The 12,411-nt window shown below is 41.7% G+C and overlaps 1 protein-coding gene across 1 annotated transcript; it reads left to right on the top strand.

Moving 5' to 3' along the window:
* The first annotated feature begins 3,485 nt into the window (after positions 1 to 3,485).
* LOC139783904 (uncharacterized) lies at positions 3,486 to 10,653 on the top strand. Its single transcript, XM_071723065.1, has 2 exons — positions 3,486 to 4,902; positions 6,881 to 10,653. The coding sequence occupies exons 1-2, from the start codon at positions 3,486 to 3,488 to the stop codon at positions 10,651 to 10,653; spliced, it is 5,190 nt and encodes a 1,729-aa protein (XP_071579166.1).
* The last annotated feature ends 1,758 nt before the right edge of the window (positions 10,654 to 12,411 follow it).

Below are 12,411 nucleotides of genomic sequence, written 5' to 3'. Positions count from 1 at the left end.
TTTTAAATATATATGTATCGAAAAACAGGCAAATTATGTATTTTCTGTTAAGACATGGATATTTCATCATTTCGATATCGATTCAAAGCTATTTTGATTTGCCTGTCAAATATATAATAACATTACCATTATATAGAATGCAATATGAATAAAAAATTATATTGTATTGGCAGACATGGATAATGTAAATATTTTATAATTTGAGCATTATAATAATTGCGTTACAATATTAATTTTTTTAGGCTTCCATTTCCATTAAATAGTTACTTTATAACTGTAAAAGTCACAACAAAATTCCTGTTTGTAATTTGACAATTTTGAAAATTAAAATATTATATAATAGGTACATTTTCAGTACTACATCCGCTCATTTATTAAACAAGAAGTTAAATTAAGCAACTAATTAAATTATTAATATTAAATATTAATACAATAAGATATTTGTATTTACATTTATCAAAATAAAAAATAAGTTCAATTATGAAAATAAATATTAATAATTGAACTTATTAAAAATTAAATAATTTGTTCAGATATTGCGCTCGAATTCTTTTCGCGTTTTACAACGCCCGATCGTTTCACATTAGATGGCGCGACGCGCGAGTCGCCACTCTCAAAGAGCCCCCGCCTCCTTCCTCACTCGTTAGGTGTCATGCCCGCACTTGCTTGCGTTTCTTCGAACGTGTCGAGTCCGTTATTTCTTTCTTGACGGATTGATCGTTGCGGCGCGTGTTCTGGAGACTAACCGAGCGAGAGTCGGATCACCAGGGAGAGCTCACCGCCAGGAAAGGGAGAGCTGCGGCAGCTAGCGTCCGAGAGGGAGGATCGAGGCGAGAAATCCGGTTCAGCGAGCGGAGTCCTTAAGGAGGTTAGTTAGTTCTCGGTGCGAGGCAGGCTGGCGCGGCAGGGGGAAAGCATATAGGTTAGATTTTCGTCGCGTGAAATAAACGAATTTTAGCAAATAAATATGTGGAATGCATTTAATTGCTGTTTCTTAAGGTTTAAAAAGAGTTGTTTGTACAATTGAAACCCAAATACGTTATTATCCACATTGAAATGTGGAAATAATAAATGTGGTCCTGTTTTTTTTATTTTTACAATTTCTTGATAACTATAAAGACGAATCATTTCAGTCTTCGAGAAAGTTTTTCCTAAATATGTAAAGAGTTATTTGCACCTATTTTCACTAAATTCTTATCATTTTTAATATGCTTCGAGAGTTACATTACAGGTTAGGTAACATTTTTGCTGTGTCGCCCGTGTATAAGAGAGAGACAAGAGTATAACTTCAATAATTAATTACTCGACAACCATGCAGACGATTATCTTCAACTTTGGCATATATGGACGACAGATTCCCATAGACGAATATTCTCCATTGAACTAATTCTTATCAAATTGATTTGACTAACCACCCTCCTTAAGAGATTCTTATTGGGACGCCATATTTGTTACTTTCATTTGAGGGTTCATATTTTTAGGGTTTATACCGTCATTTTTTAAGGATTAATCATTAATTGAAGGTTAACTATCACTTGAAGGTTAACTATCATCATCCGAAGAAAAACTCTTAAAGTTGGGTGTGATTTCGGACCGCCAATTGAAGATTAACCTTCAAATGATGGTTAACCTTCAATTGGTCCGAAATCACACCCAACTTTAAGAGTTTTTCTATGGTGTTTTTTTAACGGTTAACACCAAAAGTTGAGTGTATTTTTCCATAAGGGTTCAGTTTGATTAAGTATATAAAAAATGTTTCTATTTTTATTCTTTTGAGCTAGCAAATTGTATTCTTGGTTTTTATGGTGATTAATATTTTGTGCAACTGCATCAATCTTTTTGTTGCCAGCGATTAATATTTGTTTTTATGTATTCGATTACTGCGCAAGTGTTGCGCATTTCGTTAATTTTATCAGAAGTTTACTTATCTTCTTTTTGTACCACTGGATTTAAAGCAAACCAATATAAACACAATAATTGTAATTTATAAACGTTTTTTTTATCTTATAACTCATTCTCTGTTGATACCATATTCTCTAAGCCCATTATTATCCAAATTAGCAGACAATGTTTTTTAAACGTTTGAAAAATATTTGAAAATCAGTTTTAAACACATATTACAAAACGTTTGAAAAATATTGCCTGTTGATTGAAACCGCAAAATTTCGGCAAGCTACAACAAGGGCTGGATTTTTGAATTTATTCGCAAGAGAAAGGTATGCGCAAATTCTACTCTTACAGAAAAGTTGCAAGTTGATCGCATGGCTTTTAGTTAATCAACTTGCAACTTTTTTATAAGAGCAGAATTTCCGCATACGTTTTTCTTGCGAATAAATTCAAGGATCCAGGTGCGCGCGCGCTGTGCCTTAAAAGCCTCATTAAGAACGTATAAAGGTCTTATTTGAATTTAATTAAATTTAAATTAGATTTAGAATTTATTAAGAACATATAAAGGTCTTATTTGAATTCAACATATTAAGAACATATAAAAGTTTTATTTGAATTTAATGAAATTTGAATAAAATGTACAACTTATTAATTTCATATATGGTTTCAATAAGATTAATATTTAAATTGAATATATTAGCTAATTAAATCCTTATTAAGCCAAATTAAATACGAATATTTTGATGATGAAATGATACTGTAAGAAGTACGTATATATACTTTGTATACTACGAAACATACGTACGAGTATACACGTCGATTAAGAATATACGACATGTATTCATATGTTCGAGATTTTTAATCGAAATGTATATCGGCATTTCTTCTTATATTCTTAATTAAGTTTTATATATAGAACAAATATGAGCCATATTAATGCAGTTATTCAGCATTAATTTAAATCAAATAAAATTTAAATGGAGATTTTATTAAGGTCCATATAAAGTTCATATTTAACTGTTTTCCGCGGGTTATGATCTAGGGACTTTTCACTAGGGTTGATCCACATGTACATATATTTCTGGTGTCTTTCAAACATGTTTAGACAACTTCCTATGTATGTTATTATTTGCAATTTTACGATTGGATCTTCAATGTACAAATAAACTAAATTAAATATTTATACGAATAGTCGGACTTGTTCAAACATCAGCGATATTCCTGATGATTTCGCCATGCGTATGTGTGCGTATATATGAGTGATACTTAATCAGTGTCGTACATCTGACTTTTTGCTTAGTTTGGTTTCCTGCGCTCCTACAGATGATTAAACGAGAAATGATACGAAATACAAAGAATATGTGGTCTTGTAATTGCGAATTATGTAACGGCGAATTTTGTAATTTACGAAATAATTTACGGTATATTAGGGATCTTCAAATGAAGATACATATTCTCTGCGTACTGCCCGATGGCGCAGTTGTTATTCACTCGTGGTTACAACATCAACTACGATCGGATGCAATGTGGACGAGTTGTATCTGTCGGGCAATAGTCCTAGGGGAAGGCCACCCCGATAAAAAACCATAATTACAACAATGGCTATGAACAAGGAAAAGGAAAAATCACCGATGGTTTCGGATACTATCGACCGGCGCACTCCTACCCCGAGGGAGCCGTCGTCAACTAGCAAGGGGCCGTCAGCGTTTCCTACGGGCGCTGGCGGAGACTATGCTACCGTGGAAGAGGGCAGAAAACGTTTAAATACATGCCCTGACCAGCGAACTACATCTCAGCGGTCAACCGAGGAAACTACGACGCTTGATTCGTCACGCCCTGCGGGGGATGCCACCGATAAAGTCGATCCCTGCGCGATCTATGATCGCGGTGTGGCGTTAGCTAGGGGCATTATCGACCGCATGGACCATTCGAGGTCCACCACTCCGGATTTTGAGATGACCACATCAGCTATGAAGGAAGATGGTGGTACTACCACCATGGATGTAAATAAACCCGTGTTTTCCTCGAAGGATGGAACTAACAGGGAGGAGGAGGATCTGGATGACCCAGATACCGTAATCGAAATAGATGATGACCCAGACGATAACACTCGGACAACGCCTCCAAAAACTAGAGGCTCTACTAAAAGGAAGGCAGAAATATCTCCTTCCGTAGACTCTTCTCTGAAAGAGACATGCAAATTTGCAGCCGTAAACAAAGAAATCTTAGACTCACAATCTGAAGAAGAGGAAATTCCAACCAAAGACCAAAGAGCGGTCAAGAGGAAGGCGGAATTACCATTGTCTTCGCCCTCCCAAAACTCAGCGGAATCATCACCTCTAAATAAAGGTTTTAGAGGCTTAAAGAGGCCGAAACCATCCAAAATTAAGACGAGAGATCCTCCACCCTCGCCGATCTCTCTAGACGGCAAGACTCGTATGGAGGTTATCCCCACAGAAGAACTAAAACATTTGGAGGTTGAAAAGTTGGCAGGACTTACGTCGGATCTGTTAAAGAAGATTGAGATGATTCGTGAGGGGAGCAAGAATTTTCAGGAACCTCTGAGCGGTTCCCTGAAACAAGGCTTGCTCAATATTTCCGAGATTTTCTCTATTGTTTTTGAAAAATTGGATGCTTTGGGAAACGACTCATCACTTAAACTCCAGAATGAAGCCTTAACCGCGCAATTGAGGATACTTAAGCGGGAAGAAGCCGTTTACAAAAGGGAACAGCTATTAATTAAAGAAGAGAACAATAAGCTGCACAAAGAACTTGAGGCTCTGAGGGAGAGAGTCGCCAGATTAGAGTCTGGTAACTCTGCACCCTCGTTCTCAATCGCCGACCGCGTGGATGAACCCGTTTTTGTCTTCGGAGATACACCTCAGCCAGAAGGCGGAACAAAAAGCTTAATAAATACGGACAGAGGCGACCCCCGGACTGGGAGAAAACCCCCAGCAAAAGAACGTACTCCACTTCCTCGTGGAAAACTGAAGAAAACTGTACAACCCTTTACGGGTAAGATAAAGGTGTTAGATATCAGAAAAGACCCATACAGCACAGAAATAATGCAGCACCGTTGCAGCAATGTTTTCCTGCAATATTGCAATATTGCAGAAGCATTGCAAAATGTTGCTGCAACGTTGCTGTGGCATTGCAGCAATAGTAAAATGTCCGCTTGCAGAAATATTGCGATATAATATTGCAGCAACATTGTAATATAATATATATGCAATAATTGTTTATATATATATATAATACATAATAATACATATTGGCATAATAGCTTTAACATATATATAAAATTAATCCAAAGTTTTAGAATAGTACTATAATTTTATGATTTAAAGTTATATACTGATCTATATACTGTAATAATATAAATATTATGTTAAAATTTAATTTGAATGGTATTTTAACTATAAATAAAATAATCTGAATTATAATATATATATATTTATTTATTTATAATAATACATAAAATAATATGAATATGAGCTCACACCTATAAACTTTTTATGTCACTATAAATGTTAGACTATAATATGTGTTCGAGATTACGCTCGCGTTGCGCCATCTCATCAGATGGCAGCATCGATCGGGTATCGACAGGCCGGATCGACGCGGCAGCTTGCGCAAGCACGGGCGCGCTCATCGCGAGCTTCTCCCTCGCCTCAGAGAGAAACATGTCCGCGTTGTGATCGTACGTACGACGTGTGCTCTGTGAGTTCTGTTCGTAGAACTGCATACCGTGCCGCTCGCAGTGATTGAAGCTGCCAAGAGACTGTAAAGTGTAAAGAGACCGCTCACCCCAGCCAGCTCTGGTACATCAACACGACGACTCAGGCTCACACGTGCGCGAGTGCCGACCGCCACGTGTCTCAACGGCTCACGGGCGAATCACCACGAGCGAGGCAATTCATATAATTGTCTCGCGCATCAAAGACTTATCATTCATACACCGCTCATCATTTCTCAGGTCAGATTGTATATATTTAGACGCATTAAAGACGGCTCAGACTGTGGTCTGAGTTACATTAAACAAAAGAAAGAATTTGTTAACACCCTCCACGCGCGTCCTTCTCATCCCGCTACCATCGCCGGGATTAATCAGCGATTTCGCGAACATTTGGTCCTTCGAGCCGGATGCGTGGAACTTATGGTGTAACTCAGACACAGATCACGTGAAAGGGGCATGCCCTCCGCGATGTGCCACGTGGACATTGTAGCGCTGTCGCGAGTGAAAGACAGACATTCTCACGCGCGCTCGCGAGTGTTACACGAGTGTACGCGCCCTCGCGAGTGTCACATAAACAGTATCACGTGCTCAATACATGACTCTCGCTTCGCATAGCGCTTTCTCTCGCGTTCCTCGAACGTTCTCGATTCGTGCAGCATTTTCTTACACGTGTCTCGACGTTTCTCAGGTTTCTCATCGTGAACAGCTCAGGGGCGGCTCATCATGACGGATCCCGCCAAAACCGGGACGGGAGGGAAGACCTCTCCATTACTCGAGCTGCCGACCGACAAGCGCACTTCAGAGCGTCAGGCCTCACCGGTGCGGCTGTTCAACCGGCCCGCACGGAATCATCAGACGGCTCCACGGTGTACCCGTGTGACTGCTGCAACGGCACGCATTTCGTTGTGACGTGCACAAAATTTAGGGATCTCTCACCGGTCGAACGACAGAAACTTGTCATCTCACGGAGGCTCTGCTTCAATTGCCTCGGCCGCCACAACGTCCGCTCATGTAAGAGCTCACGGGGGTGCAAGAAGTGCACCAACCGACACCACACGATGCTGCATGAAGCTCATCAGGCGAACTTATCAGCGAAGCCGAGCACCAGCTCAGCTGCGGCAGCTCAATAGGAAGATGGTGCAATCGTCGCTCACTCCTCTTTGGCCCGCTCATCACACTCAACCTTATTAGCTACGGCCCTGGCTCAGATAAATTCATTTGTGACTACTCAGCGCGTACGGCTTCTCATCGATTCAGGTTCAGAACTCACCTTCGTCTCTGAATCACTCATTCGTCAGCTCAACATTCCTCGTCATCATTCTGTCATCATCATTACTGGAATTGGGGGCGAAAAGTCAACTCAAACTCGAGGAGTTGCCTCACTCCAGCTCCGCTCACTTTACTCAAGATCAGACGTCATCATTCAAGCTCACATTCTGCAGACGTTAACCAACATCTTGCCATCATTCAACGCTGCACCACAGGAATGGCCGCATCTCACCAAGTTAATCTTGGCCGATCCAGACTTTCTCACACCACGGCCAGTGGATATCATCATTGGAGCTGACTCATATGGGCAGATCATCAAGCCCAACATCATCAAACAAGATCCATTGATGCCAATTGCGCAGCTCTCAATTTTTGGATGGCTCGTTCTCGGACCTGTCGACACATCATCATCGGCATCTGCTGCAGTGCACCATGCCTCGATTCAGGAGAGAGAAGATGCTCTCGACGAGTTGCTGGCGAAATTCTGGACACAAGAAGAAGTGCCTGCAAGTAATACTCATGATCTTACGCCTGACGAGCAAAGATGTGAAGAATATTACAAGAGTACTGTTTCGCGGGACTCAACAGGTCGCTACACGGTTCGACTTCCGTTAAAATCATCACCTGATACTCTTGGGGATTCGTATCACACTGCGCATCGATGCCTGCAGGGCTTACTAAGAAGGTTCGCACGAGATGACAACTATCGACGCCTGTATCATCAGTTCATGACAGAATATCGAGAGCTCAATCACATGACGGAGGCTTCACCCGTTTCCAGCCAGCACGCGCAATATTACTTGCCACATCACGGCGTGCTCAAACCAGACAGTGCAACCACAAAATTACGTGTGGTGTTTAATGGCTCGAGTGCATCTACATCCGGCCGCTCACTCAATGATATCATGTATACGGGAGCCAAGTTGCATTTAGACGTCACAGACGTTTTGCTCTGGATTCGACAGTTTCGGCATTTAGTGGCAACTGACATCACCAAAATGTACAGGCAAATCAACGTACATAAGGATGACTGGAATTTACAACGGGTTCTCTGGATCGACAAACAACTCAAGGAAGTGGAAAATTATCTAACAACGGTCACATATGGTACCAAGGGTGCCCCGTTCTTAGCAGTGCGAACACTGCTGCAACTGGTGAAGGATGAAGGCCATAAGTTTCCCCTTGCAGTGCCGCCACTCACTGAGGGTCGATATGTTGACGACACTTTTGGAGGCGCCGACACAGTTCAGCAGGTAAAGGAAATTGCAGTGCAACTGAAGAATTTGTGCATGGCGGGCGGTTTTCCATTATCAAAGTGGCACGCGACTCATCAAGATGTGCTCACTGCGGTTCAAGCAGAAAAGGAACAGGGCTCGCAAATTGCATTTGACGATTGCACAACCAAAATCCTCGGATTAAACTGGCTTCCTCACGAAGATTCATTCACATTCTCAACAAGGATCTCATCGCACACCACTCAGTTCACCAAACGCCTCGTTTTGTCTGAAGTGGCTCAGATATTCGATCCACTAGGCTTTGCATCACCAGTAGTGATCAAGGCGAAGATGCTCTTGCAGGAGCTATGGCTTCATAAGCTCCGATGGGATGAACCACTGCCATCCCAGCTCTCATCACGGTGGCTCACTATCAGAAAAGAACTCACCAGCTTAAGCAGAATCTCAATACCTCGATGGTATAACACATGGAGTACCTCGTCAGTGGAATTTCACGGCTTTTCTGGTGCTTCTCAACTAGCAATGGCTGCAGTCGTATATATCACCGTCCGCAGCTCAAACGGCGCCACGATTTCATTGGTGTGCTCCAAAACTAAGGTAGCACCGCTCAAACGGCTCACCATCCCGAGACTTGAACTCTCCGCAGCACTGCTGCTCTCAAGGCTCATGCGATACGTTCAAGCCACCTTGAAGTTGAACGTTACAGCAATTCACCTGTGGACGGACTCTGTTGTGACACTCACGTGGATCAAATCTCATGCATCGCGCTGGAAGGATTTTGTGAGAAACCGAGTTTCTCAGATTCAAGATCTCACTGCAAAAGCACACTGGAGATACGTACCTGGTACATCCAATCCAGCCGATTGCGCATCACGAGGATTGACTACTTCTCAACTTCAAAGCCACTCATTATGGTGGACGGGACCACCGTGGATACTCACACCTGAAGCATGGCCATCACAACCCGCGCTGTCGGACGAGTTGAGCTGCAGTGAGGCCCGTCCTGGCATTGCGCTACATGCAGCGGCATCTCAGTTGGAATACCACTGGGACCTCATATATAGGTACTCAACCCTCAATAAATTATTGAAAGTAACAGCTCTCTGTTTCAGGTTTATCTCTCTCTTGAGAAAGCGCCGAGCCAAGTCACTGGACTTGCACTCAGCTTTGGAGAAGGCCAGACTATTCTGGATCAAGGCTACTCAAGCGGCATACTTCACGCATGAGATCAAGATGCTCACGGCCAATTCGAGACTACCACCTACTCACGCATTCAGTCGATTGACTGCGTACATAGACGCTCAAGGGGTTATCCGAGTTGGCGGCCGCCTCAACCAATCAGCACTAGCTCAAGACAACAAACATCAGGCGATTTTACCTCGCCACTCACGGTTCTCAACTTTAATCATCGCCCACGCCCATTTGCGTACTTTACATGGAGGAACACAGCTGACATTGGCTCATGTCAGGCAACAATATTGGATCATCGGCGGACGGGCTCCGGTGAAGTCTCATATCTTACGGTGTGTCGTGTGTGCTCGGCAGAGGGGGATCCGTGCTCATCAACTGATGGGCCAACTACCTCTCTCTCGGGTTACGCCGTCACGTCCGTTTGCTCATACAGGAGTCGACTATGCCGGACCGCTCACCATCAAGACATGGAAGGGACGAGGTGCGAAAACATACAAGGGATGGATCTGTGTGTTCGTCTGCTTTTCCACCTCCGCAATTCACCTCGAAGTAGTCAGTGACTACTCATCAGAAGGATTCATAGCAGCCTTCCGAAGATTTGCAGCGAGAAGGGGAATTGCTCAGACCATGTACTCGGACTGCGGGACAACTTTCATTGGAGCAGACGCCGCGCTCAAGAAAATGTTCGTCCAAGACGCTCAAGAACATCAACGGATTGCTCAAGTGTTGCAACTTGACGGCATAAGATGGGAGTTCAACCCACCAGGTGCTCCACACATGGGGGGCAAGTGGGAGGCGGTTGTAAAGTCCGTGAAGTTTCATTTGAGACGGACCATCGGGGAGACTCTACTCACGACGGAAGAACTAACAACGTTGCTTACGCAAATAGAGGCCATTCTCAACTCAAGGCCGTTGGAACCGTTGAGCGACGACCCTGAAGACGTCTCAGCGCTCACCCCAGGTCATTTTCTCATTGGAGGTCCACTCACTACCATACCCGAGCCATCTCTGATCGACCTGGCAACCTCGCGACTATCTCGGTGGCAGCTCATCCAGCAGCATGTTCAACAATTTTGGGCGCAATGGTCGGCGCATTATCTGCAACGCCAGCAGGCGATATCCAAGTGGCATCATCCTAACAACAACATCAAGGTGGGTTCTATCGTGCTGCTCACCGACGAACGCTCTCCACCGTGCAAATGGCCACTCGCAAGAGTAACGGCTTTGCACCCCGGAAAGGATGGACTTACTAGGGTGGTTACCCTCAAGACGGCCACCACGATGCTCACCCGGCCAATTGCCAAGCTTGCCGTATTACCCATTTCATCAGGATAAAGGATCACGAGTAAGGAATCATCAACAAGGTTGCTGATGGCGGGCGGAATGTTCGAGATTACGCTCGCGTTGCGCCATCTCATCAGATGGCAGCATCGATCGGGTATCGACAGGCCGGATCGACGCGGCAGCTTGCGCAAGCACGGGCGCGCTCATCGCGAGCTTCTCCCTCGCCTCAGAGAGAAACATGTCCGCGTTGTGATCGTACGTACGACGTGTGCTCTGTGAGTTCTGTTCGTAGAACTGCATACCGTGCCGCTCGCAGTGATTGAAGCTGCCAAGAGACTGTAAAGTGTAAAGAGACCGCTCACCCCAGCCAGCTCTGGTACATCAACACGACGACTCAGGCTCACACGTGCGCGAGTGCCGACCGCCACGTGTCTCAACGGCTCACGGGCGAATCACCACGAGCGAGGCAATTCATATAATTGTCTCGCGCATCAAAGACTTATCATTCATACACCGCTCATCATTTCTCAGGTCAGATTGTATATATTTAGACGCATTAAAGACGGCTCAGACTGTGGTCTGAGTTACATTAAACAAAAGAAAGAATTTGTTAACACCCTCCACGCGCGTCCTTCTCATCCCGCTACCATCGCCGGGATTAATCAGCGATTTCGCGAACAATATGTATATAAAACAAAAATTGTTTTCTCTTTGGTTGATATATGAGTGAAATGCGAGAAAATGCGAAGTAGTACATAAAATAATATATATAGATATGTATGACAAAAAATATATAAACATTAGCATAAACTAAATTACTAGATATGATAAACTATACGTATAAATTAAAAACAAAAATTCTTTTCTCTTTGGTTGAATGAAACACGAGAAATATGCTAATGAATATATAAAATAGTAAACAAATATATATGAAAAAAATATATAAACATTAGCATAAACTAAATTACTAGATATTATAAACTATACGAATAAAATAAAAACAAAAATTCTTTTCTCTTTGGTTGAATGAAACACGAAAAATATGTTAATGAATATATAAAATAGTAAACAAATATATATGAAAAATATATATATGTAGATTGTGCATGTGCGTACAATTGTTATTAATCTGAATGCTTTTCTTCTTTTTTTGCCTTGCAATTCTTACAGTAGCTTGTGCTAGCCATTTGGATGCATATTCCGCAAATTCGTTTTCCGTCATTTCTTTATATGACGATGATTCGAACAGCTTCTGAAATATATACAAATATTATTTAACATATGTTTTACATATTAGTCAAAGCATGTACAAAGTATGTACAAATAACTATGTACAAAGTGTTCAAATAAAATAATACATCTAAATAACTTGTAAAGAATACATGTTGAGAAACATTTGTCAAAATAATCATTGTAAGAGATTTCAAAAGAAATATCAGATAGTTAAAAAAAATTTATGACAATATATATTACTATGGTACTTAAATATTGTTTCCACTGTTATTTCAAAATCAACTTTGATATTTTAAATATGCAATATTGTATGGTTTTTCTCAATATAAAATAGGTTCCTCAGGTTATTATGTATATTAAAAATATTTTAATAACAGTTTTTAAACAGTTAACAAAAAATAAATATTTTTCAAGATATTTTATATTTTACCCAGATATGCACACACTTTTAAGTATAAGGTATACAATATTTCTTAATGTACTCACTTATCCATGATTTTACTGCAGTACTTGTATATATAGAAAATTATCTACAGAACTAAATTAATGCTATAAGAAGAAAGTGTATGATTTCAT

Source organism: Temnothorax nylanderi, unplaced genomic scaffold, assembly GCF_030848795.1.
Source record: "Temnothorax nylanderi isolate EJ_2023f unplaced genomic scaffold, tnyl_v1.0 TNYL_tig0557_pilon, whole genome shotgun sequence".
Lineage (NCBI taxonomy): Eukaryota > Metazoa > Arthropoda > Insecta > Hymenoptera > Formicidae > Temnothorax > Temnothorax nylanderi.
This window is presented reverse-complemented; position numbering and strand designations above follow the sequence as displayed.

What these genes read in the sequence shown, in the direction of transcription:
- LOC139783904 (XM_071723065.1), top strand. Translation starts at nt 3,486, where the DNA reads ATGGCTATGAACAAGGAAAAGGAAAAATCACCGATGGTTTCGGATACT. An exon ending in AACTGTACAACCCTTTACGG is followed by an intron (nt 4,903 to 6,880) that starts GTAAGATAAAGG and finishes TCATCGATTCAG; the next exon opens with GTTCAGAACTCACCTTCGTC.